Raw genomic sequence first — 22,740 nt, forward strand, 5'->3', positions numbered from 1 at the left:
ATCGTTATTTGTGTACAGTGCTTTCGCAACAGCTGCAGCTTGAAACAAAGCCCGTTAAGGCCAACGGACCTCGGCCACGGAGAATAAAAGCTTCCCTATGTCTGAAGGCAATGCAAACTTTGATGACGAACTTAGAAGTAGTACACTTGCACATTACGCGGACCACTCAACGTGATCCTTTGAAATTCAAGAAAAACGCGACAGTGTCGTGTCGGTTTTGTGAAATGTGCCCCGAATCAGAAGCACCAGGGGGCGGCAGCGTGCAGCTGAAAAGGCCGCCGGAAATGGCTTCCGGTATTCCGGAAGTCATCGCGCAGTCCGCCATTTTTCTCCGAAGCGCACACAAAACTCAACGAGCGGATTTCGTGCTCTGACGCGACTCGTCGCTGCAGCGAGGCGGACGCGTGAGTCCCGTTTTCGTGCCCGTCGCCGTCGCGAAGCCGGCCACCGAGACGTCCATGTCGGCGCGGCTGCTGCCCGCCAGCTGTTGCTTGTTGTGCTCGCAGCTCATTCCGATGCTAACTTAGCGGAGCGCGTTTGCTGTGCGAATTTCAGTCGTAGGCCTGCTTTTCCCTTCCATTGTTGTTTTTCTCGCGTGTCTAAACGTGCCATCCGGCGTCCCGACATCAATCGTAGCCTCGAGCGGCTCGCTCTCACTCCTTACGAGATGCACCCGAGCGCCTCGATGCCGGCGCGCTAACTAGCGTCTGCGTTCATAAACAAGATCGCGCCTTCTTCCTTACTTGGTGAGAATCGGCTCGGGAATTTCAGCGGAAACGTGTCGCGCTTCTCATAAAGCCCGGGACTCCGAGGATTATTTCGCCCCAGAGCCCCGAACACCTTTAGTGGGACATGTTATTGTTGATGTCCGCATTGCAACATCGCGATCGCTTGCTTGTCCCGAGGAATTTGATCACACGCCAGGCTCAGTCTCGCGTCTAGCTGGCTTTTAATTGCTATTTCGAAACGTTCAGATTGTTGTCGCAAATCGTGAGATGCTCTCCATTCTTTTATTTTTCCAGTAGAAGATCATTTTCACTTTCGACGGGGAAATCGGGTTCAACGCCCTGTGATCAAATGTTCAATTGGGGACTTTGGAAGTGTGTTGGCCAATGTCTGTCCGCTGGGTTTGTGATGTTGCGAGCAGGAGTAGCAGTCATGTCGGACTTCATCGAGAGCGAGGCTGAAGAGTCTGAGGAGGAGTTTGAAGAGAAAGACCTGAAGCCCAAGAAGACGCAGAGGTTCATGGAGGACGACGGTGTGTGTAGTTTGTGTGTGTGTGTGTGTGTGCGTGCATGCGCAACACTCACATGCCATATCACCACAGATGACGAGGAAGAGGAGAACATGGAAGACCAAGACGAGCGGGGCAACTTGCGCGGGCTCATCGACGATGGCGAGGAGGAGGAGGAGGACGCGGGAGCTCAAAAGAGCGCAAGTGATGGTGGCAGCGACTCGGAGGAGGAAGTCCGCCATCGCCGCAAAAAGCGCAGTAAGTTTTCTACACTCGAAGAAAGGTCGAGAGTCGGCGGAAAGGCAAAAGATCAAGCGGGTGTCCACTTATTGTGAACAGATTTACACGAGGAGCGCCCGCATGTGTCGGGCCCGAGTTTGGGTATTCTTGCCCCTTTCTCGGCCCCCTTTCAGCCCTGATATGACTTGTTTCGTGTCCCCCACCTTGCTCTTTATAACGCAGCCCACGCAAGCTCCAGAAAAGAACAACGGGTAAATGGACAACAAAATGTCTTTCAAAGCTGGCGGCGCACTGACAGTAAAAGTCAAAACTGCTCCTCTTAAAAATGCCAACGTACATTGAGCGGGTGTGACGTCCACCGCAGCGAGAATGATTCCAAATCTTGACAAATGACGTGGTCCCTTTTTTTTTTCCCCGAATGTGTGCATCACTTGTCATCTGTTCAGTTGTGACTTGTTCAAACGCTAGCTAGATGAAGAGCTCAAGCGCCCGAATCCTCTTCTGCCACTTTCCCTCTCGACAGATTACAACGACCTGGACGAGGATGACCTGGACCTCATTGAGGAAAACTTGGGGGTCAAAGTCAAGAGGAGGGTAAGCGTCTTTTTGCCCTCGCGAGCCGCGGCGGAATTTGACCGGCTGGCAATCTCGCACCGCAGAAGAAGAAATACGACCGCGTGAAAACACTGGACGACGACGACGAGGACGACGAGAAAGACCTGATCGCAGACGAAATCTTTCACGGCGACGGAGACGGCGAGCTGGAGGAGGGCGAGGCCGTCCGCGAGCCTCTCCAGCAGGCCGACGACGATGAGGAAGGAGAGGAGGAGGAGTCGGGTAAAGCCCGAGAGTCCCGACTCGAATGCCGACTCCGCCTGTGCCCCCCCCCCTTTTTTTGTTTTCTCGCCCCAAACTTTGCAAAAGATCGGCCATGCTTTTATCAGAGATGAAAGTCCTCCGGCGTTTTGTTGTTCGTTGAGTTTGTCGTTTTGCTTTGACGAGCGTCGCCATGTTGGGACACTGACACTAGTAACCGTCAAGAGATTTTCGTCTCTTTACAAACGCACTTGCTCAACCCCAGTGGAACGAATAAAAGGCACCGTGGACAAGGCGGATGTCGTAAAAAATCTATTTGGACAAAAAGGGAAACGCACAGATTGGCGGAAAAAGGCGTCCGTCCGACTTTGAGCGTCGTCTCGGCTGCTTTAGCTGAGCTGTTGTCGGGCGCGACGTCGGGCGTGTGTGTCGTCGTTGCGCTGATTGGTTGAAATCAAAGGCCGCACGTGTGCACACAAAAGCAAGATTAGTCATTGAATGTCGAGTATTTGAAAAGCGTTTTGTGGAAACGCATTCATGCGTGATCGGCCAAGTGTGTGTTCGTGCGTGTGTGTGTGTGTGTGTGTATGTTTATTTTTCCAGGATTTTCAGAAAAGTCCACTTTCATCTCGGTTTTATGCAATATATCAAAAGTTTGATAAGTGACTCCTGGAAGCTGCAGAGACTCAAGGTCAACATTACTAAAATGGGTTAAGGCCACGCTGGGGGAAGAAAAAAACTCTGTAAAATTGAAAAATGAGGGGGCGGGGGCAAATCCTCACTTGTCGTTAACTCTTGTAATATTCTGTTTCCATTGAATTCCCCAGATATCGATGACTTTATCGTGGACGACGATGGGCAGCCCATCACCAAAAAACGGGGCAAGAAATTCTCCGGCTACACCGACGCGTGAGTGCCGCGCTCTTGCCCGCGTCTCGGGCTCGCGTCCGCAACGCCGCGCGCCGGCGTAGATGGCCCAGAGCGAGAGCGGAGGTTTGAAAGGAGTCGACGTCTTGCGGTTGAAAGGTCGCTCCTCGCCTTCCCGCAGAGCCCTGCAGGAGGCGCAGGAGATCTTCGGCGGCGACTTTGACTTTGCCGAGTTTGACGCCGACGCGTACGACCAGGGCGAGGAGGAGGAGGAGGAGGACCAGGACGAGGAGGGCTGGGACCGACCCAAGAAGCAGACCAAGCGCCGGCAGGGGCGCAAGAGCATCTTTGAGCTCTACGAGCCCAGCGAGCTGGAGAGCAGTCACATGACCGACCAGGACAACGAGATCCGCTCCACCGACATGCCCGAGAGGTTCCAGGTGAGCGCCGCCGTCGCTTTTGGGGGATTCTTGCGCTTAGCCGTTGCCATGTGCTTTGCGTGGCAGCTGCGATCCATCCCCGTCAAACCGGCCGAGGACGAAGAGCTGGAGGAGGAAGCGGAGTGGATCTTCAGACACGGCTTCTCCACGCTCACCATTTCCATTCAGGTCTGTGGCGCTTTTCTCTCTGAAGCCGACGTCCCCCCGCCCCCGGCGCGCTCACCCCAACGTGCTGTCTGCCAGCAGGAGAGCGCCGACTATTTGGAGCGCGGGACTGCCACCAACTTCAGCCGCCAAGGTCCCAGCACCATCGCCAAAATCAAAGAGGCGCTCAACTTCATGAGGAACCAGCAATTTGAGGTTGCTTTGGAGACGCTGACGACACACACACGCCACTCAATGTTCTTTCAAAAAAAACAACAACAACTCCGCACTCTGCGCGTGCTTTTGGATTGATATTTAGCTTTTTCTTCAAATGCGTCATTTCACCGGAGCTTCCGTCATATTGGCATGAATATCCAGACGTGAAACGTCTCTCCCAGCCCTAATACTCGCCGTGTTTCTTTTCAGGTTCCCTTTATCGCGTTCTACAGAAAGGAATACGTGGAACCAGAGCTGAATATCAATGACCTGTGGAAGGTGTGGCAGTGGGATGAAAAGGTAGCCCGCTTGCATTTGTTCCGGACGGGCGCGATCGGGATCAGGCGCCGTTCAAAAGTGGGACTCCGTCAAGTCTGCGTCCGGTAGAGCCGGACTAAAAAGTAGCCCGCCATTCAAAGTACTGCGTAGGCTCGCGCGTGGCTAACGCTAGCACCGTAGCCAGTCGAGAAGCAGCAAGTCCCGTAGCGCCGCGCAAGATCTCCGGCCGGAGGCGTTTTATCGGGTCGGTTGCGTCTTTGTCGTTGGCTTCCATGCTTCTCTTTCGTTTTTCTATGCGGCCGCTCGCTGCCTCCCGTACGTGCGTTCTGCGTTCTTCTTCTTTTTTTCAATTGACATCGATCCCGATCCGCACCGATATTGACTTCTCGCCCAGGCCTCTTGTCCGGGCCATCAATCTAATGGCCGTGTTTCCCTCCGCCAGTGGACTCAACTGAAAACCCGCAAGCAGAATCTGACCAGACTCTTTCAGAAGATGCAAGCTTACCAGTTTGAGCAAATCTCCGCCGACCCCGACAAGCCGTTGGCCGATGGCATTCGCCCACTGGACACGGCTGACATGGAGAGGTGTGTGTGTGTGTGTGTGTGTGTGTGTGCGCGCGCTTCCCCCCTCGCGTTGCCCGGGTAGCAAACGTGTTTGTGTCGCAGGCTGAAAGACGTTCAGACCCTGGAAGAGCTGGGCGACGTGTACAACCACTTTTTGCTCTACTACGGCCGAGACATTCCCAAGATGCAAAACGCCGCCAAGGCCGGCAAGAAGAGGCTGCGCAAGATCAAGGAAGTCGCCGAAGACGGTGGGTGAGAAGGTCGATTGCCAAAAATACGCGGCGGCGACGACGGCGACGGCAGACTCGACTTGTAAGCTCTCGTAGGCGAGGAGGCGGAAGTGGAGGTGGAAGAAGAGGAGGAGCAGAAGGGTCCGGACCTCAAGCTGGCGTCCCGCAGGGACATGTACAGCATCTGCCAGAGCGTGGGCCTCGGTGCGTCCCATTTCCGTTGGACTCTCGAGACGGTTTCTCCCCGAGCCAACTTGACGCTCACCCCTCCTCCGCGCAGACGGCCTGGCCAAAAAGTTCGGCCTGACGCCCGAGCAGTTCGGCGAGAACCTGCGAGACAGCTACCAGCGGCACGAGACGGAGCAGTTCCCCGCCGAGCCCGCCGAACTGGCCAAAGACTACGTGTGCAGCCAGTTCCCGGCTCCGGAGGCCGTCCTGGAGGGCACGCGCTACATGGTGGCCATGCAGATCGCCCGCGAGCCCTTGGTCCGACACGTGCTGCGCCAGACCTTCCAGGAGAGGGCCAAGATCAACATCAAGCCCACCAAGAAGGGCAAAAAGGTCTGCCGGCCAGCCGACCGCCCGCCCGCGTCGCGGCAAGGCGTGGCCGGCACTCACGTCTTCTGCCCCCCGCCCGCGCAGGAAGTGGACGAGGCCCACTTTGCCTACTCCTTCAAGTACCTGAAGAACAAGGCGGTGAAGGAGCTCAGCGGCGATCAGTTCCTGAAGATGTGCTTGGCCGAGGACGAGGGCCTGCTGTCCATCGACATCTGCATCGACCTCGTTGGAGTGAAAGGGTAAGAGGCGGCCAGACGCCGGCCTCGGCGAGACGGGGGGCTCCTCTGACCCCGCCCCGCCCCTCTCAGGTACGCCGGTGACCAGACCTACTTTGACGAAATCAAGCAGTTCTACTACCGAGACGAGTTTAGCCATCAGGTGCAGGAGTGGAACCGGCAGCGCACCTTGGCCATCGAGAGGGCCCTCAACCAGTTCCTCTACCCTCAGATGGCCAAAGAGCTCAAGAGCAAGCTGGTGGCCGAAGCCAGAGAGAGCATCGTACGGGTACGCCCACGCGCCTTTGGATCGGGTGGGCCAAAAGCGCTTTGTGACCGCTCTGACTTATTTTGTCCACCCCCCCCCCCCCTCGGCCCACTTGCAGTCGTGCTGCCGCCGGCTGTACAACTGCTTGAAGGTGTCTCCTTACAGGCCAGACCAGCAGCTGGAGGAAGACGACGACCTGATGGACGAGAGTCAGGGCAAAGGCATCCGGGTGCTGGGAGTGGCCTACGCGCCCAGCAGGTGCGCAGGCCGGACGCTGCGGCCTCCCTTTCGCTTGAGCCTCCGATCGCCTCGACTTCGACTTAAGGCCGACAGCCGTTGACGTCCCGTGAAAATCTCTGCCGCGGGGGCCGCGCGCGAACCGCGTTGTTGAGAGTTCTCATCCCGCCCGACGTCTAAACCGGGGGCGGAAGGATGATTTTGACTCGGCAGATATGTCGCCCTTCGTGATTTGTCGTATACCTGCGGCGAGGCGGCGGCCAATCATATCGCAGCGGGGGCGGATCCTCCCTCGGAGGCTCCGACATTTTTACTTGATGGGGCCCCGCGCAAGATCTCGCCGACGTCAACCACCGGGCGGTTCAAGTGACGAAGGGCCGTGTTGCGGCAGAGGCGCGCGCCGGACTCGCTGGAATGACCCGTTTTGCCCCTGACAGAGACACGCCCGTCTTTTGTGCGCTGATCAATGGCGAAGGGGAGGTGGTGGACTTCCTGCGCCTGCCCTACTTCATGAAGAGGTGGAACGCTTTCAGGGAGGACGAGCGAGAGAAAAAGGTGCGCGCCCGCGCGGCAAGTCCCCAGAGCGATGTTGCTCTTTTGCCGGCGCTCACTTGATTTGTCAACTTAAGGCGAACGACATTGAAAACCTCAAGAAGTTCTTGGCCAGCAAGAAGCCCCACGTGATCGCCGTTGCCGGCGAAAACCGGTAAGACATTTTGCTCCCTTTGTCCTCCGGCTGCACGTCGGAACGCGCACACGCCGTTGGGACCGGTGGGACTTTGAAGCCCGGATCCGAGACCGGGCCAGTTACAATGCGCACGAGGAGCCGCTTCAAAGTCCCACCGGCGGGATGGGGGGGCATAGCGGGGGGCACAGCGGGGGCACAGCGACCCTACCTGTTCCACCATCGATTGAACAAAATCACTTGTCGGGAGCGGCACGCTGAACCGATCACGGGGTAATCCACCAACCCAATTCGACCGCCGGGTCCTGATGTCGCTCGCAAGGCCACGCCCCTTCAAGGCACACACAAACGTGTGCGTTTTGCCCTCATGGCACCGTTTTTTTTCCTTCTTCATGTTCTGTTGTATCGTTTTTATATTTAGAAAACCACCGTCCTTTGGAGAAAATGGTGTGGTCTGTCGGGGGGGCTACGACACATTGACTGATGGAGTTCTTTTCACGGGAGGGGGGGCATGTGTATTGAGTTGGGAGCTCGCTCGGGGAAAGAATGAGACTCTCGGGTCGAGCTCCCGCCGCGCCGCTCGTCACGTGACTTTGAAAGCTTTCAATTGTGAACCGGCGCCTCGTGCAGGGACGCTCAGATGATCACGGAGGACATGAAGAGGACCATCGGCGAGCTGGAGCAGGAGTCGTCGCTGCCCTCCGTCGGCGTGGAGCTGGTGGACAACGAGCTGGCCACGCTCTACATGAACAGCAAGAAGTCGGAGGTACGCGGCGAGCGAGCGAGCGAGGCGCCGGCCCGGCCGAGCGGCTTCCCGCGTGACCCGCCGCTCTGGTCCCGCGCAGGCCGACTTTCGGGATTACCCCCCCTTGCTGCGCCAGGCCGTGTCCATCGCCAGGAAGATCCAAGATCCTCTTGTGGAGTACGCGCAGGTCTGCAGTTCGGACGAAGACATCGTCTGCCTCAAGTTGCACCCCTTGCAGGTGAGGCCGGCTCCCGTTAGGGGGGGGGGGGGGGGGGACTGGCTCCACGTTGCGACTCATCGCGCATCCCTTCAATGAGAATTGCTCTCGGCTTTCAGGAACACGTGGTGAAGGAGGACCTGCTCTCGGCGCTCTACTGCGAGTTCATCAATCGGGTCAACGAGGTCGGCGTGGATGTGAACCGGGCCATCGCTCACCCTCACACTCAGAGTCTGGTCCAGTACGTGTGCGGTCTGGGCCCCAGGAAGGGCTCGCACCTGCTCAAGGTGGGGTTCTCCGTCTCGGTCTTCCTCGCCGCCGCTCTCGGCCCTGACCGCCGCCTCGCTCCTGTGAGCAGATCCTCAAGCAGAACAACACGCGTCTGGAGAATAGAACGCAGTTGGTCACCTTGTGTCACATGGGCCCAAAGGTCTTCATCAATTGCGCCGGTTTCATCAAGATCGACACGGCCTCGCTCGGAGACAGGTCGGCCCTCGCCGCGCGCCCTCGCCGGGCGCTCTCGGGCCCGACTCACCCGAGTCTCCTTCTGCAGCACCGACTCGTACATCGAGGTTCTGGACGGCTCCCGCGTCCACCCGGAGACGTACGAGTGGGCTCGCAAGATGGCCGTGGACGCCTTGGAGTACGACGAATCGGCCGAGGACGCCAACCCGGCCGGCGCCCTGGAAGAGATCCTGGAGAACCCCGAACGGCTCAAAGATCTCGACTTGGACGCCTTTGCCGAGGAGCTGGAGAGACAGGTGGGTGTCGCTCGGCGGCGGGGCGTCTCACCCTCCTCACCCCCCTCTCTCGTCCGCAGGGCTACGGCAACAAGGGCATCACGCTGTATGACATCAGAGCCGAGTTGAGCTGCAGATACAAAGACCTCCGGGTCCCTTACAGAGTCCCCAACACGGAGGAGGTCTTCAACCTGCTCACCAAGGAGACGCCGGAGACCTTCTACATCGGTGAGACCTTCCGATCAAAGCGAAAGGAGCCTTTTCTCGAGCGCGCTGCGTTTCCTTCGTATTTTTTGGGGGGGGGCGGGGGGCCATTTGTCGACCGAGCGCGCAAGAATGGTTTGCGGCGCCGGGAGCCACCTTTTGCCGTCCGTCCAGGTAAGCTGATCACCAGCGTGGTGACCGGCATCGCTCACCGGCGCCCCCAGGGGGAGAGCTACGACCAGGCCATCCGTAACGACGCCACGGGCCTGTGGCAGTGTCCCTTCTGCCAGCAGGACAATTTCCCCGAGCTCAGCGAGGTAGCGAGCGCGGGCGGCCGCCGCTTCCTTTGACACGAGCGGCGCCGTCACTCAGGTTCCGCCCCCCCAACCCCCCCGCCCGCAGGTGTGGAACCACTTTGACAGCGGCTCCTGCCCCGGCCAGGCCATCGGGGTGCGCAGCAGGTTGGACAACGGCGTGCAGGGCTTCATCCCCACCAAGTTCCTGAGCGACAAAGTGGTGAAGCACCCCGAGGAGAGGGTGAAGGTGAGACGCCGGCCCCCCCACCCACCCCCCCGCTCGCTCTTTCTCTCTCAAACGCGCCGCCCCCTCCTCCTCTTCCTCCTCCTCCTCCTCCTTCAGGTGGGCATGACGGTTCACTGCCGCATCATGAAGATCGACATCGAGAAGTTCAGCGTGGACCTGACGTGTCGCACCTCCGACCTGTCGGACAAGGCCAACGAGTGGAAGCTTCCCAAGGACACCTACTACGACTTTGACGCAGAGTCGGAAGACGTCAAGCTGGAGGAGGAGCTGAAGAAGAAGCGGCAGCGCACGCGTCAGTGGCCGGCCGGGCGAGCCCTCGGGCCCTCGCCGTCTGGGACGACCTTGACCCCCGCTTCCGCTTTCCCCCCCGCAGCCTACATCAAGCGCGTCATCGCTCACCCCAACTTCCACAACATCAGCTTCAACCAGGCCGAGAAGATGATGGAGACGCTGGACCAGGGAGACCTGATCATCAGGCCCAGCAGCAAGGGAGAGAGCCACCTCACCGTCACCTGGAAGGTGAGCCGCGGAAGAAAGGAGGCCGCCGCCCGCCTCCCCCGACAAACCTCTGCGCTCTCCCCAGGTGGCCGACGGCATCTACCAGCACGTGGACGTGAAAGAGGAAGGCAAGGAGAACGCCTTCAGCTTGGGACACACGCTGTGGATCAACAACGAGGTAGCGCAAATGAGAATTGCCCGAGAAAAGTCCCGTCCTTGCTCCAAACTTTCCCCCTTGAGCGCCGCCGTTCCTTTTGTCAAGGGCGAGGTGACCTTGTGACATTGGAGCCTCTTGACTTTTCATTCGGCCTCCAAGCGTTCGAAGGCCTCGGCTCTGGTTGGGGGGGAAACAAAAGCGGCTGGTGGGATCTCTGCGTCCTTGAAAGCTCGACTTGAAATCAAAAGAACTCCCAAACCCTTGGCAAAAATGAAACGCACTGGGAAGAAAGTCCCAGAAGTAGCGACTAAAAAACAAATGCCGCCAAAAACGGGCCTTGACAATCGGGGCCAACTCGCTCACGGTAAAAGCAGGTTGTGTTTTTTTTTTTTTTTCCCACATGGGCCCCCGAAAGGCCTCCCGCACGTGCGCTTCCCGCTTTGTTTGTCACTCTCCTGGTTCTTGCAGGAGTTTGAAGACCTGGACGAGATCACGGCGCGCTTCATTCAACCCATGGCGGCGTTCGCTCGCGACCTGCTGAGCCACAAATACTTCCAAGAGTGTCACGGCGGCAGCAAGGAGGCGAGTTTATTCCGCCGCCGCCCCGGAAAGGCGGCCGCCGAGGACCTCGTGCTCACGAGCCGCCCTTGTCTTGTGCCGGCGACAGAAAATGGAGGAGCTGCTGGTCAGGACCAAGAGGGAGAAGCCCACCTTCATTCCCTACTTTGTGTCGGCGTGCAGAGCTTTGCCCGGAAAGTTCCTGCTGGGCTACCAACCTCGAGGAAAACCCCGGTGGGTGACTCTCCGGGCCGCGGCGCGCTCCGTCCCTCTGCGGCCCTGAGACGCGCCCCTCTTGGACTTTGTGCCCGCAGGGTGGAATACGTGACCGTCACCCCGGACGGCTTCAGGTACCGCTCGCAGATCTTCCCCACGGTCAACGGCTTGTTCCGCTGGTTCAAGGACCACTACCAGGAGCCCGTGCCAGGTAGGCGGAGGACGCGTTCCGCAGCAAAACGAAAGGGAGAGCGCGAAGGGACTCGGCGGCAATCGGCGCCGCCCGCTTGGAACGGAAATGTTTTTTGTTCTCGTTTCCCACGGCGACCGCTGGCACTTGAAGACAAATGTCGCACCGTTGTTGCGAGTGCCGTATTGCGCAGACGAGAGGACAAAGAAATCCGGCCGCCGGGGTGAGTTTAAATGTGCTCAGCGGCCGGCGCCCGTTTTGCTTTTCTCCCCGAGGCATCACGCCCACCAACAGCAGCAGTAGCCGCACGCGCACGCCCGCCTCCGTCAACGCCACGCCCGCCAACATCAACATCGCCGGTGAGTGTCGTCCGCTCGCCCGCCCCGCCCCGCGCCGGCGGCTCACCGCCGTTCCGCTCTCTGCGCAGACCTGACGCGAGCCGTCAATGCGCTCCCGCGAAACATGACCTCGCAGATGTTCAGCGCCATCGCCGCCGTCACGGGCCAGAACCAGAACCCCAACACCACGCCCGCCCAGTGGGGATCCAGCCAGTACGGATACGGAGGCAGCACCGGGGGAGGAGGCAGCTCCTCGGCCTATCACGTCAGTGCGCCCGCCCGCCCGCCCTCCCTCCCTCCCGCCGCGTCTTTGCTCACGTGCGCTCCGACGCAGGTGTTCGCCACGCCCCAGCAGCCCATGGCCACGCCCTTGATGACGCCCAACTACTCGTTCGCCACGCCCGGCCAGCAAACCGTGGGCACGCCGCAGTATCCGGGCTCCACCCCGCAGTCCGCCCACCACGGCGGTCACCACGGCCACGCGTCGGGCACGCCGACGTCGTCCGTGTCGTCGTCGCGGGGCCGCACGCCTCAGCAGCAGCCAAAGTGAGTCCCGTTTCAGCCACTTTGGCGGTTGATGCGCGCCAAACTCGATGAGGTGGGCCGCGACCCGGCGTGATGGGCGCCGAGACGTCGGAGTCGTCGTAAGCGCGCCGGCGATCCGACGACAATTTCTGGGGTTGGCCCTCCGTCTTTCTGTGTGGGACTCCGGCGGAGCTCCGCGCGCGCTGTGGCACGATGGAGCGCGCCACTTCCCACAATGTTGGACAAAGCCAGAAAAGGCATTGTTCTCTGCCGCCGTTCAACTAACTCCCCCTCCCTCCGCAGAGCGAGCGGCAGCGGGGGCGGCGGCGGCTCCGCGGCGGCGGTGGACTGGGGCAAGATGGCCGAGCAGTGGCTGAAGGAGAAAGAGGCCGAAGGTCGCAAGAAGGCTCAGAGGATGACCCCGCGCCCTTCACCCAGCCCCATGATCGAGAGCACGCCCATGTCCATGGCCGGAGATGCCACGCCCCTGCTGGATGAGATGGACCGGTAGTGCGGCCGGGAGGGGGCGGCGGGCGGCCTTCCCTTACCCCGCCACCCCGCGTCCCCTTTCCGCTACCGTGACTCACCTTATTCGGCCGTGCCGGCATGCCGCACAGTGTTCTTCTCTGCGTGTACAAAATGGACCTGCTGTCAGGCAAGATGCTCCGCGCTTTGTGTCGCTTTTAGTTTGCTCGTCGCAATGGAGGGTGGGGGGGGGGGGGTCGCGGCCAGAAAACATCTGCGCTCGAGAATGACGGCTCCCGCTCACGCCCACCGGGAGAGCAAACCTTTGTATGGAAAAATAAAGACAACTGTTTTTTTTTCCCCGCCCCCCTCCCTCCCTGTTGGAATCTTACACGTCTGCACTGTGCACGCGCGCATGAATAAGCCCGTCGCCTCCGACCCAGATTCACTATTGCGTGCGTAACACGGCCAACGCTGTCCTCGATGAAGCAAAGACAAAAAGTGCAGTCGACGCGGCCAAAACCAGGTCCGCGCTCGGATCGTTTATTGGCGTCACTTGTACGGGAAGCCAGGAATGATTTTCAGTTGACGCGCGTGGGCGGCGCATCGGTGGAGCCCCGTTCATCACGTGCGCAGCTTGAAATCCGACGAGTCCCGCGCGAAAGCCGGCTCGGTGAGGAAGACGAGGCCAGGGGGGGCCGCCGGCGAACGAGCCTTCCTTTTTCCTTTGGACCGGCGGATGACAAACGCGTGCATGAGAAAGTCGACGAGCCGCACGGGCGGACGCATTTTGGCAAGGCTTTATGTACATGGCCGCCGAGCCGTTCGCCGTATTCAGCAACAGTCGGGCTGAAAGAAATCACAAGAAAACATGACGGAATTGCCGAGAAAACTAAAGTTGACCTGAAGCTGGCGGCCGGACGGTAAGGGAGAAGGTGAAAAGAAAGTGTCCCAAGATGTGAGGTCGAAAAAAGTTTTCAGAGCTGCTGGCGGCACAAAAATCTAGTCGGCAGACTCGCCTCGCGCTCAAATCAATTCAATTGTTGCAGTTGGTAAACAAACTGCGCCGCCGCGTGGCCTCGCCGAATACCGGGCCCCGGGATGAGGGCGCCCCCCGCGGAGTGAAGTCGCCTTTGAAAACATTGGAGCCTTTCAACGTAGCTCGAATGACGTGACGTACTTATGCTCCGAGAATCCAGTCAAAGAAATTGGCCTTTTCTGCTCCGAGACCGGAAGGCTGCTGTGACGTCATAGGCATGCGACTATGACTATTTAATGAGGGCGTTCGGCGTCCTTCTCTCTTTTCCACTTGGGCTGCGCGGCTGTCCGCGTGTGCCGGCGAAGACGATGAACGCCCGAAAGAAGGAAATGGAAAATGTACAAAGAGTAGCTTCCGCTGACAAGGAAATGCGAGTCCAGCGTCGTAGTTGGTTGTGCGAGTTAAACACCGTATTCCGCTTTGCTTGCCGAAGTGACGAGTTTGGCGACCCGACGTGACCGCGTGGACTCGACGGGGGAAAGCGACGCAAAACGTGAGCGTTTTCTTTGTCATGTCGGGCACATGGGCGTCGCCTGGCCCCGTCCGACAAAACCGTGTTTGAGGCTGGCGACGAAAGTTGAGGTGAGCCTTTTTCGTCTCGAGTCGAGTGAAGGCGCACGTGGTCATGATGAAAATTGTGAATAGGAAGTGCCGTTCGATGCGACAACTGACGAAGTTTCTTAATCACTCTTCTGAATCGCCGTGGCGACGGCAATTGATACGTGCCGGCCGTGGTATTATTGTATGGGGAACAAAACTCCGTCTCCTTTGACCTCCCGACAGGTCACGTGTCCGGATGGAAAACGTTCCACAAAGTCATGTCTTTCCGGAGCTCCCGGATTTCGATCCAGAAGGTATTTACAACTTGATGTTTTCATGGCTTCAAACTCGTTGTGATGAAATGGCAACTGAAACAGCTGGAATTACCGGCAGATGTTCAGTGGTGACTCGCCTGTTTTCTGAGCGATGGAACGATGTGCATTTGCACTCGAGATGGAGGCGGTGATTGTGTGGCCGATTTTCAGTATTTGGTTTTCTTCAGGTTCCCGAAGACCGAAAGTCTCAGCTGCTGCGCAAATGCGGTCGCATTTGATGTCGAGCAAGCTGATGTGACGGATGCAAAAGGGAAACCACGTCGCTTGCGACCGGAGGTGCGGATGAGCACAGGATGTCGTCAGGTGAGCGTCGCGGGTGATTGAGTGACGATTGGCGTGTCGTGATGAAATCTCGAGTGAAACAGCTGGAATTACCGGCAGATGCTCAGTGGTGACACTTGCTCTTCTGAACACGAGTGAAATGTGCTTCCAAGTGTGCCGCCGACCGCTTGGCAGTCATTGTGACTTTTCTCTGGTGCAGATTGGTGACGGCCGAACGGAGATGGAGGCCGCGGCCGATCGAGTCGGGCAAGGGGGGCTTCAGCGATGATTTGGGATGGTGAGGCAAGGTTTGAAAGCTTTTTCTGCAACGTGCCTTGCCCGAGCTTCAGTACAAGTGAATAAAAATGTGTGGAAACAAGTCCTGTTTTTGAGATTTTTTTTTTTACTTGTCCAATTACATGCTGGGAGATTGACTCCGCTTGCCACGTTGACTTGCTTTTGCTGCCATTTCGGCCCCAAATTATTCAGGCCAAATGTTTGTGCCCGCTGTCGGTAATTGAAGACTGTTCATTGATGAATGCTATTAAACTATTTGTATGATCAATTAGTGCTTTAGAGAGCTTGTTTCAATTGAAATTGGATTTCGGCCTCGACCATGACATTTTTGCTTTGTTGAAAACAAAGCATTGGGATGCAGACATTTATTCTTTTTGGCCAATTTTCTGCAGTGTCGATTTGAAATTTCGCCTTTGTGATTGGGGTGGAAATTCAGAGAAATGTTTGTTTACAGTCGCGGTCTGCGCAAACGTTGGGATGATTCCGTTTGCGCAATATGAATTGAATGATCTTGGAAACAACAGATGCACAAATGTCAGCAGATGACATCCGTGCCCCCGTTTTCAAAACGCGAGCGGCTGTTTGGAGTCTGGGGGGCGGGGGGCTTCGATTTCTGCAGCCGACTGCCGAATATGAAGGGGGGGGGGGGCAATAACCTCCCCCTGGTGAAAAGTGTATTCTTTCAATGTATTCTTCATTGACCACAACAGCATGAGGGTGTTGAACATGCCCTAAAATGGCCGGTCATGGGTGAGGTCATTCATATCAGACTAGGCAGTATTGATGTTGTCAATCTTTACTTCCCTTTCAAAACATTCCCATGCAATGTGGACAAGATTCACGGGCACCGACCGCACTGGTCTAGTGGGTCGTCATATTGTTGCTTGATTGGCGGACGGGGGTGGCGCTCCACGTCAGTCGTCGTCGCGTTCGATGTAGCTCTTGGAGGCCGAGCGCGCCATCTGGCGGGCGAGGTATCGATCTCTGGCTGAGCTTAGGGTCTGCTCGTTGGAACGTTTGGCAAACTTGCTGACTTTGGTGCCTTCTTCCTCCCTCGGCTTCTCTTCCTCTCCCCCAGAGTCTTTGTGTGACTTCCCCTCGCCGTCTTTTTCCCTCGGCCCGTCTCGGCGTCCGCTTCTTTGACTCTGGCCTTCTCGGTCTCTCCGTTCTTGCTCCGGCTCTCGCTTCCTGCGCGCGTCCCGCTCGCCGTCGCTGCCCGACGACGCCGACCTGCGTCTGTAATGGCGTTTGGAATGCGGCGTCTTGCTGAAACCGCGCCGCTTCTCGCGAGCGTCCTCTCCGTCGCTTCCGGGACTTGGGGCCATGTCTCTGTCTTGGCTTGTGTCTGGAAGCCTCCCATCGTCTGACTTTTCACTTCTGCACAAGAGCCCGCACAAAAGAATGTAAATGAGAGTGTGTGTGTATATAAAAGCTACGGTGTGTTGCTGAAGACACAGACGGACGTACTTGTTGGCCAAGCGTTCCGGGATGGCTTCCTCTCCAACTGTCTGGTTGAGAAGATGTCTGTAGAAGCCGCTCAGGTCTTTTTGTTTCCTCACGTCCAACGCGGCTGGTGAGGGAAATAAACAATGACTTCCTTCATAGAGCTTCCGTCATATTATTTTAAATGTTGCTTGATGCATTTTGTGATACGTCAGAAGCACCCAAGTGCGAGTAAAGGGTTATTTCTGTCCGGGGGGGACTTTCAAAGCCCCCCAAAATGTGCTTTTATTGTCAAAAAATAAAAAAGCGAGCAATTTGCAGCGAGTCTGACCTTCAATGGCAGCCTGGTGCCTCTCGCGCTCCTCTTCGTCCTTCTGTTCCTCGAGCTTGCGTTTGTAGGCCGAAGTGACGTAGGCCTCCTTGTCGGCAAACTGGCCGCCCTCAGCCTCGCGCTCCTTCTGGATCTTGCGCTCCTCCCTGCGTTCCTGCTCCTTCTTGCGGCTATCCACTGCCTTCATCAGCTGATGGATGTACTTGGGCTGCAAGTGCGCAGAAAAAGTCACTCGGTGGAGTACCAAAAAAAAAACACAGGTCGGTTTAAGTGACCGCACAACCTTCTTGTCTGCCGCCGACAAAACTTTTTTACTGTTGTCCAGCCTTTGTCTTTGGATCTCATCATAGACGGTGTCATAGTCGTACACGGTGCTGTCCTCCTCCAAGGCCTTCTTCATCTCCAGCTGAGTCTGGAAGCAAACGGCCATGGGCGGCCCGTCAATCACGTCACGTGGTAAGGAAAGAGGAGGCGGTCTCGGCCTCACCTGCCTCATCGTCTTCTTCTTAGCTGCTTCTTTTTGCAGACTCTCGCCAACGGACGTCTGATTCAAAATAAGCAGTCATTTAGATGGCCTTTTTAAACCGACAGACGGTGCGGACTGATTGTGCCACCTCATCATCGGAGTCATCGCCAAACACAGAAAGTTTCTGGAGACGTGTTGGCTTGGTCAAGCATTTTTTCTGAGGCAGGATGAGCCCGTACCTGAGTGAGTGCACAAGAGGATTGTCATGAAGACCGAAAGGTCCGTGACTCTGACGAGCACTTTTAAATAAATTCTCGGTTGAAAGGTGACAACTTTAAAAAAAAGTGAATGCATCTGTTGGATCGATGTCATTGGGATCGCGCACATTCATCAACACAACAGTGCAAATGCGCCGCACTTAGCATGAATGCTAGTTTTCAACCGTAGTCCCAACTGCACACCCGTGCTTCTGGGGGAAAGCAACAAACGTTCAAGGAAAAAAACACGACCCTTGAAAGGAAGAGTGAACGGCACGAAGCCGTTTGTTTGTTGTGATCCTTTTCTTCTGTTGCTTGAGCTCCTCTTTGCAGTGCTGCGTTTTGCACATTAAGAGCTGGATTAGCGGCAGGGCCGGTAAACCATTTCCAAGACGCTTCAAAAAGAACGAAAGTAGCGAGTATGTCATTAAGTCCGGTCTTCCGTTTCAACTCTTTAAAAATCCTACCCTAGCCCTAAGCGTCCACTCGTGCGTTCGCGTATTCGCTCGCACTTACTGTTTTGTTGGCACCGCCATGTTGTCTCTTCGGATTCGACGCTCGCGGCAGATTCGACCAATTTTTAATCCTGGCTAATTGTAAAAAAAAAATAATAATAAATCAAGGCTATATTAGTGCGGGCATATCCATAAATATCGGTTTACAACAAAGTCTATATTTTCATCCAGTCTTCTGACACGAGGTTGCTAACGTGTAACGAAAGTGCGACTGCCGCGGATGGTGACTGGTGAACGAACCGATCTTAAAATGTGAGCGCGCCACAGTATTTTGGAAGCAAAGGGATGGGGGGGGCGAGCTGCGTGAGCTGGTGGGTGCGCGATTTGCTTCGTCGCTGTGCGATGGTGTTCAAGCGAGTTTGTGACGAAACGCAAAGATGTGTGAAATAGTTTGAAGGCGTAGGGACAGTTTGATTAGAATTTGTCACTAGATGACGGCGTAACTCCTGCGCAATGCACACTTGCGCCTTACCAATACGAGATAGTGCATGATGCACTCTTGATGTGGATAGCATATGCATTTTAATATCATATAAGTGTTTGTGAACGGTGTAATAATGCGGTTTGGTGTTTTGGAATTGACCTTGTAACTCCTTGTGATTATTTGTTCGTCATCACTTGGTTGATGCATTCCGTGTAGGTGAGAGCGCGACGCTTTCGGCTCGGGCTCGCATATCGTCGGGTCCGGCTGGACGGGGGGGCTCAGGGAAACGCGGGGGCAGCGGGGGAGATGCGGTCTCGCAGCCTCTCGCTCAAGAAGTCCAGCACGCTCCGAAGGCAGCCGGCGTCCCCGGCGATGAGTTCGGAACCGCTCATTTGGTCACGGATGACGGAAAGTTGTTTGGAAGTTGACTTGAACCACACCGTTGTTTTTGCTTTGTACGTGGATTTCTTGGCCTCTGTGACTCATCCCGTTCTTCGAGCACGGGTGTCCAAGCTCGGTCCCGCCCGTTTGCCATTTCTCCCGGCTGCAACGCACCTTATTCAAATCATCAAGATCCTTGTCACCCCGCTTCCGGTGACGTCCGCTCGTTCCAAAATAGACGGTCACCTAATACCCCCCGTCACCCCTGCTCATGCGGTCGTCGCCCCCCCCCCCCCCTTCTGTCTTTGTGTGGGGGAGGACACACGCAGTTGTCTCAGCCGGCCTGCGCCAGGCAGCGCTCGACGAACCAGAACCTCAAGCAGACGGGGAAAGAGGGCTCTCTCCAAAACCTGAGGTGAGCTTTCTTTTTTGGGCCACCTTAGCATGCGTGTGTGACAAATCTGGGGTGGGCAAAGGCTGTGCCGAGGGGCAAATTTTTCCAAATTGCAACTTTTTCTTTGGCCTGTCTGTCTGGGAGTCCACATAGGCTGATGTTCCTTTTTTTGAGGGGGGGGGGGGTCCTACTATGGGCACGTGAAGCCCTCCGACATGCTTTTGTCAGTGAAAGAAATCAAGCGGACTTGGTAAGCGAGGAAGCTTTTGGATTGATGTCGTCCTCTGCCCAATGTGCGCTCAAGTTGCGTGTGGGCGTGGAGCAGCTCAGTCCCCAGACTATTTCGGACGAAGGTCCGCCGGGGCGGCTCGGCCGTGCGCGAGCGTGGCTAAATTAGGAAGGGGGCGCTCGCCCACGTGGGACAGGGGGAGGAGCAAACTCCAGACCCGCCCGAGCCTTTTCCCCAAGCCCGAATGGAGTCGCGTCGACGCGCAAATGTCGCGTTTCACTTGCGCTCAAAGCAAAGAGCGGCAACTCGCCACGCCAAGAAAGCCGCCATCGTCGCATCCGCCGGCCGCCGGGGGAAGTGGACGTGCGCAATGTCGGATGAACTCTTGCTGAACGGCGCAAGCTTGGATGCGGAACGCCGCAAAGCCTTTTGAGACATGAAATGTCGCAGGATGCTTTCAGCGCTTGTTTTTGGCCCACGTAAGACTTGCTTCTGCGTTCTTGCGGCGTTGAGGTCACGTGTGACAATCGTCTATGAATAGCCCGACCTCGAACAGGCGCCGATACGGCCTGATCTTGAACGCTCGGCGCCTCGCGGAGCGCATCTAGGTGGGAGAGGGTGTTCGGAGACATCATTTGGCTCGCTGTGGCTTGCCAGTCCAAGGTTGAGATGGCAGCCGAGATCTCAACTGGACCCCCTGACAAAAGAGGCGCGGTTTTGAAAGAAAGCGACTCTCGCGTCCGAGGGGACGCGAACTTGCAGCCGTTGTCGTCGGACGCAAGGAAGCGTCGGCGAAGCTCCCGGAAGGAGCTCGATACACGCAGGCGGCGACGCCGACGGGCTTTTGCGACGGCGTCGTCCGTGACTCCTTCCCCTCCTCAGTCTCCGCCCCCTGCAGCCATGAGTCGCAGCATCGTGCGGCAGAGCAAGTTTCGCCACGTCTTCGGCCAGACCGTCAAAGCCGAGCAGAGCTACGACGACATCCGCGTCTCCAAGGTGACGTGGGACAGTTCCTTCTGCGCCGTCAACCCCAAGTTCCTGGCCGTCATCGTGGAGTCCGGCGGGGGCGGCGCTTTCCTGGTCATTCCTCTCGCCAAGGTCGGTGCGGCTGTGTTCCTAATGTTGCGGGCCCCGACCTTGACGGCGGCGCGGCGTGTTCCGCAGATGGGCCGCGTGGACAAGAACTCCCCTCTGGTCATCGGCCACTCCGGACCCGTGCTAGATATCGACTGGTGTCCCCACGACGATAATGTACTGGCCAGCGGCTCGGAGGACTGCAGCGCCATGGTAAGCGGCGACCTCATCCGGAGCCTTGGCGCGCGTGTGGCGGCGCGTCGGGACCGTAACGCTATCGGTTGAGCGAAATGGCGCTCCGCTCAGGTGTGGCAGATTCCCGATCGCTCGCTGGTCCGGCCGCTCACCGAGCCCGTGGCGGTACTGGAGGGTCACTCCAAGCGCGTCGGCATCGTCAGCTGGCACCCGACCGCGCGCAACGTCCTCCTCACCGCGGGTACGACGCGCACGCGCGCCCGAGCGGGCGCTGGACGCGGCCGCCTGCAAACGGGCCGCTCTCTTTGCAGCCAGCGACAACCTGATCATAGTGTGGAACGTGGCGACGGGGGAGCCGCTCATCTCCATGGACGACCACCCGGACCTCATCTACAGCATCAGCTGGAACAGGAACGGAAGCCTGTTCTGCACCACCTGCAAGGACCGCCGCCTGCGCGTCTGCGACCCCCGCAAGGCCGAGGTGGTGGCGGTGAGTGGCGCGAGCGGAGCCCCCCCCCATCCCAGAGGCCGTCGTTAATGCCCCCCCCCTTCCCCCCCCAGGAACGCCTGGCTCCTCACGAGGGCATCCGGCCCATGAGAGCCATCTTCACCAGGGACGGCAACATCTTCACCACGGGATTCACCCGGATGAGCCAGAGGGAGCTGGGACTCTGGGACCCGGTAGGTGTCCGCTCGACGGGACCCGGAAGCCGCTCGGTCGTCGCGAACCAAAGCGCCGGCGGCGAAAGGCGCTCTTTGTCTTTGTCAGAGCCGCTTTGAGGAGCCCGTGGCCTTGTTGGAGTTGGACACGAGCAACGGCGTCCTGCTGCCGTATTACGACCCGGACGCCAACATGGTCTACTTGTGCGGCAAGGTAACGAAGGTCCTCGGGCGGCGTAGCTTGACGGCGTAGCTTGACGGCGTGGCGTGCGCAGGGAGACAGCAGCATCCGCTACTTCGAGATCACCGAGGAGCCCCCCTACGTGCACTACCTCAACACCTTCAGCAGCAAAGAGCCGCAGCGGGGGATGGGCTTCATGCCCAAGAGGGGCGTGGACGTCAGCAAGTGCGAGATCGCCAGGTGAGGCCGTCGGACCGGCCGACGCGCGGCGCCGGCGATCCCCGCCAATCCCGCCGCCGTGTTTGCGTCAAGGTTGTACAAGCTGCACGACAAGAAGTGCGAGCCCATCACCATGACCGTGCCCCGAAAGGTAAGTCCCGGCCCGGGCCCCGCGCACGCGCGCAGAGTCCGGGTCAAAGCGGCCGAACGGCTCGACCCTCGGGCGGGCAGTCGGACCTCTTCCAGGACGACCTGTACCCGGACACGGCCGGCCCGGAGCCCGCCATGGAGGCCGACGAGTGGCTGGAGGGCCTGGACCGAGACCCCGTGCTGGTGTCCCTGAAGGAAGGCTACGTGCCGCCCAAGAGCCGCGAGCTCAAAGTGTCCCGCAAGAACTTGCCGGAGTCCAGGGCCGCCCTCCCCCGCCGCAGCGTGTCCACGTGCGACGCCGCCAGCCTACCGGTCAGTCCTTGATTTTTGCCCTGAAAAGAGGAAGAAAGCTTCGTCCGCCACGTCCGCGGCGCTTTTGGCTTTTCCCATCGCATTCTTGCTTTCTTTGGTCTTTGCACCGAGTTCCCGGCCTTCCACTTTGACTTTTGTTCAATTCTCCTTCCTTCGCTGACCTACCCGTCTCCTTTCTCCCCCGTCCCGGCGTCTCCCGGCGCAGCCGCAGCTGCTGGAGAGGCTGCTGGAGGAGATCGGGCACCTGAAGGCCACCGTGTTGTCTCAAGAGAAGAGAATCTGCGACTTGGAGAGCAAACTCTCGCAGTACGCCAACGGCACGGCCTGACGAGGTGGGGACGCGCCGCGACGCGATCCGTCGAGGCGTGAACGTAACCGACCTTTCCTCCCGCAGTCGTCGCTGCTTTCGGTCCAAACGGGGGCGAGGCTCGAGGGTCGGAGGGACGCGCCAAAGCCAACCAAAGGGGACAAAGGGCTTCCCGCCAGAGGAGACGAGCCGTCAATTTGCCCGCCACCCTTTCTGACATGTAAATAGACACAAAGGAAAGAAAATGGCTCCCGCTTGTCCCAAAATGTCACGTCCTGTGCAAGAGTCCAAATAAATGTTTTTTGTTGTTTTTTTTAATCTGCTGGAGGCTTTTGCTTACA

The 22,740-nt window shown here is 57.8% G+C and overlaps 3 protein-coding genes and 3 non-coding genes across 8 annotated transcripts; 5 read left to right on the forward strand and 1 right to left on the reverse strand.

The window, feature by feature from the left end:
• Positions 1 to 236: 236 nt before the first annotated feature.
• Positions 237 to 12,748, forward strand: supt6h (SPT6 homolog, histone chaperone and transcription elongation factor). Of its 2 annotated transcripts, none has more exons than XM_052047564.1 (37): positions 237 to 404; positions 1,148 to 1,258; positions 1,328 to 1,492; positions 1,998 to 2,068; positions 2,134 to 2,311; positions 3,118 to 3,199; positions 3,339 to 3,597; positions 3,664 to 3,765; positions 3,844 to 3,957; positions 4,168 to 4,257; positions 4,679 to 4,821; positions 4,903 to 5,048; positions 5,127 to 5,234; positions 5,311 to 5,591; positions 5,673 to 5,827; positions 5,897 to 6,092; positions 6,190 to 6,329; positions 6,746 to 6,863; positions 6,938 to 7,014; positions 7,624 to 7,759; positions 7,839 to 7,976; positions 8,075 to 8,242; positions 8,314 to 8,441; positions 8,509 to 8,716; positions 8,776 to 8,923; positions 9,074 to 9,216; positions 9,302 to 9,442; positions 9,539 to 9,734; positions 9,816 to 9,961; positions 10,026 to 10,118; positions 10,566 to 10,679; positions 10,765 to 10,889; positions 10,970 to 11,082; positions 11,337 to 11,420; positions 11,489 to 11,664; positions 11,734 to 11,945; positions 12,228 to 12,748. In XM_052047564.1, the coding sequence occupies exons 2-37, from the start codon at positions 1,159 to 1,161 to the stop codon at positions 12,433 to 12,435; spliced, it is 5,202 nt and encodes a 1,733-aa protein (XP_051903524.1). In that variant the 5' UTR covers positions 237 to 404; positions 1,148 to 1,158; the 3' UTR covers positions 12,436 to 12,748. The 2 variants fall into 2 exon arrangements, with proteins under 2 accessions (XP_051903524.1, XP_051903525.1); XM_052047565.1 differs by having other exon boundaries at positions 2,137 to 2,311.
• A 1,301-nt stretch (positions 12,749 to 14,049) lies between these two features.
• Positions 14,050 to 14,126, forward strand: LOC127589049 (small nucleolar RNA SNORD49). The gene has a single exon (XR_007959276.1). It is a non-coding gene; the product is annotated as a small nucleolar RNA SNORD49 (small nucleolar RNA).
• A 193-nt stretch (positions 14,127 to 14,319) lies between these two features.
• On the forward strand, positions 14,320 to 14,393 carry LOC127589050 (small nucleolar RNA SNORD65). The gene has a single exon (XR_007959277.1). It is a non-coding gene; the product is annotated as a small nucleolar RNA SNORD65 (small nucleolar RNA).
• A 249-nt stretch (positions 14,394 to 14,642) lies between these two features.
• On the forward strand, positions 14,643 to 14,715 carry LOC127589051 (small nucleolar RNA SNORD65). Its single transcript, XR_007959278.1, has one exon. It is a non-coding gene; the product is annotated as a small nucleolar RNA SNORD65 (small nucleolar RNA).
• A 935-nt stretch (positions 14,716 to 15,650) lies between these two features.
• Positions 15,651 to 18,141, reverse strand: nsrp1 (nuclear speckle splicing regulatory protein 1). The gene is made up of 7 exons (XM_052047573.1): positions 17,875 to 18,141; positions 17,250 to 17,340; positions 17,123 to 17,179; positions 16,919 to 17,047; positions 16,636 to 16,843; positions 16,329 to 16,431; positions 15,651 to 16,238 (listed from the first exon to the last, which is right to left on the reverse strand). Exons 1-7 carry the CDS (start codon positions 17,892 to 17,894, stop codon positions 15,776 to 15,778), a joined length of 1,071 nt encoding a protein of 356 aa, XP_051903533.1. The 5' UTR covers positions 17,895 to 18,141; the 3' UTR covers positions 15,651 to 15,775.
• Positions 18,142 to 18,967: 826 nt separating this feature from the next.
• On the forward strand, positions 18,968 to 22,721 carry coro6 (coronin 6). 2 transcript variants are annotated; one of them, XM_052047571.1, is made up of 11 exons: positions 18,968 to 19,093; positions 20,184 to 20,399; positions 20,466 to 20,588; positions 20,682 to 20,811; positions 20,882 to 21,060; positions 21,132 to 21,251; positions 21,340 to 21,444; positions 21,506 to 21,651; positions 21,724 to 21,781; positions 21,862 to 22,092; positions 22,298 to 22,721. In XM_052047571.1, exons 2-11 carry the CDS (start codon positions 20,202 to 20,204, stop codon positions 22,418 to 22,420), a joined length of 1,413 nt encoding a protein of 470 aa, XP_051903531.1. In that variant the 5' UTR covers positions 18,968 to 19,093; positions 20,184 to 20,201; the 3' UTR covers positions 22,421 to 22,721. The 2 variants fall into 2 exon arrangements, with proteins under 2 accessions (XP_051903531.1, XP_051903532.1); XM_052047572.1 differs by having other exon boundaries at positions 19,007 to 19,093; positions 20,200 to 20,399.
• Positions 22,722 to 22,740: the final 19 nt, after the last annotated feature.

Source organism: Hippocampus zosterae, chromosome 16, assembly GCF_025434085.1.
Source record: "Hippocampus zosterae strain Florida chromosome 16, ASM2543408v3, whole genome shotgun sequence".
In the NCBI taxonomy this organism is placed as follows: domain Eukaryota; kingdom Metazoa; phylum Chordata; class Actinopteri; order Syngnathiformes; family Syngnathidae; genus Hippocampus; species Hippocampus zosterae.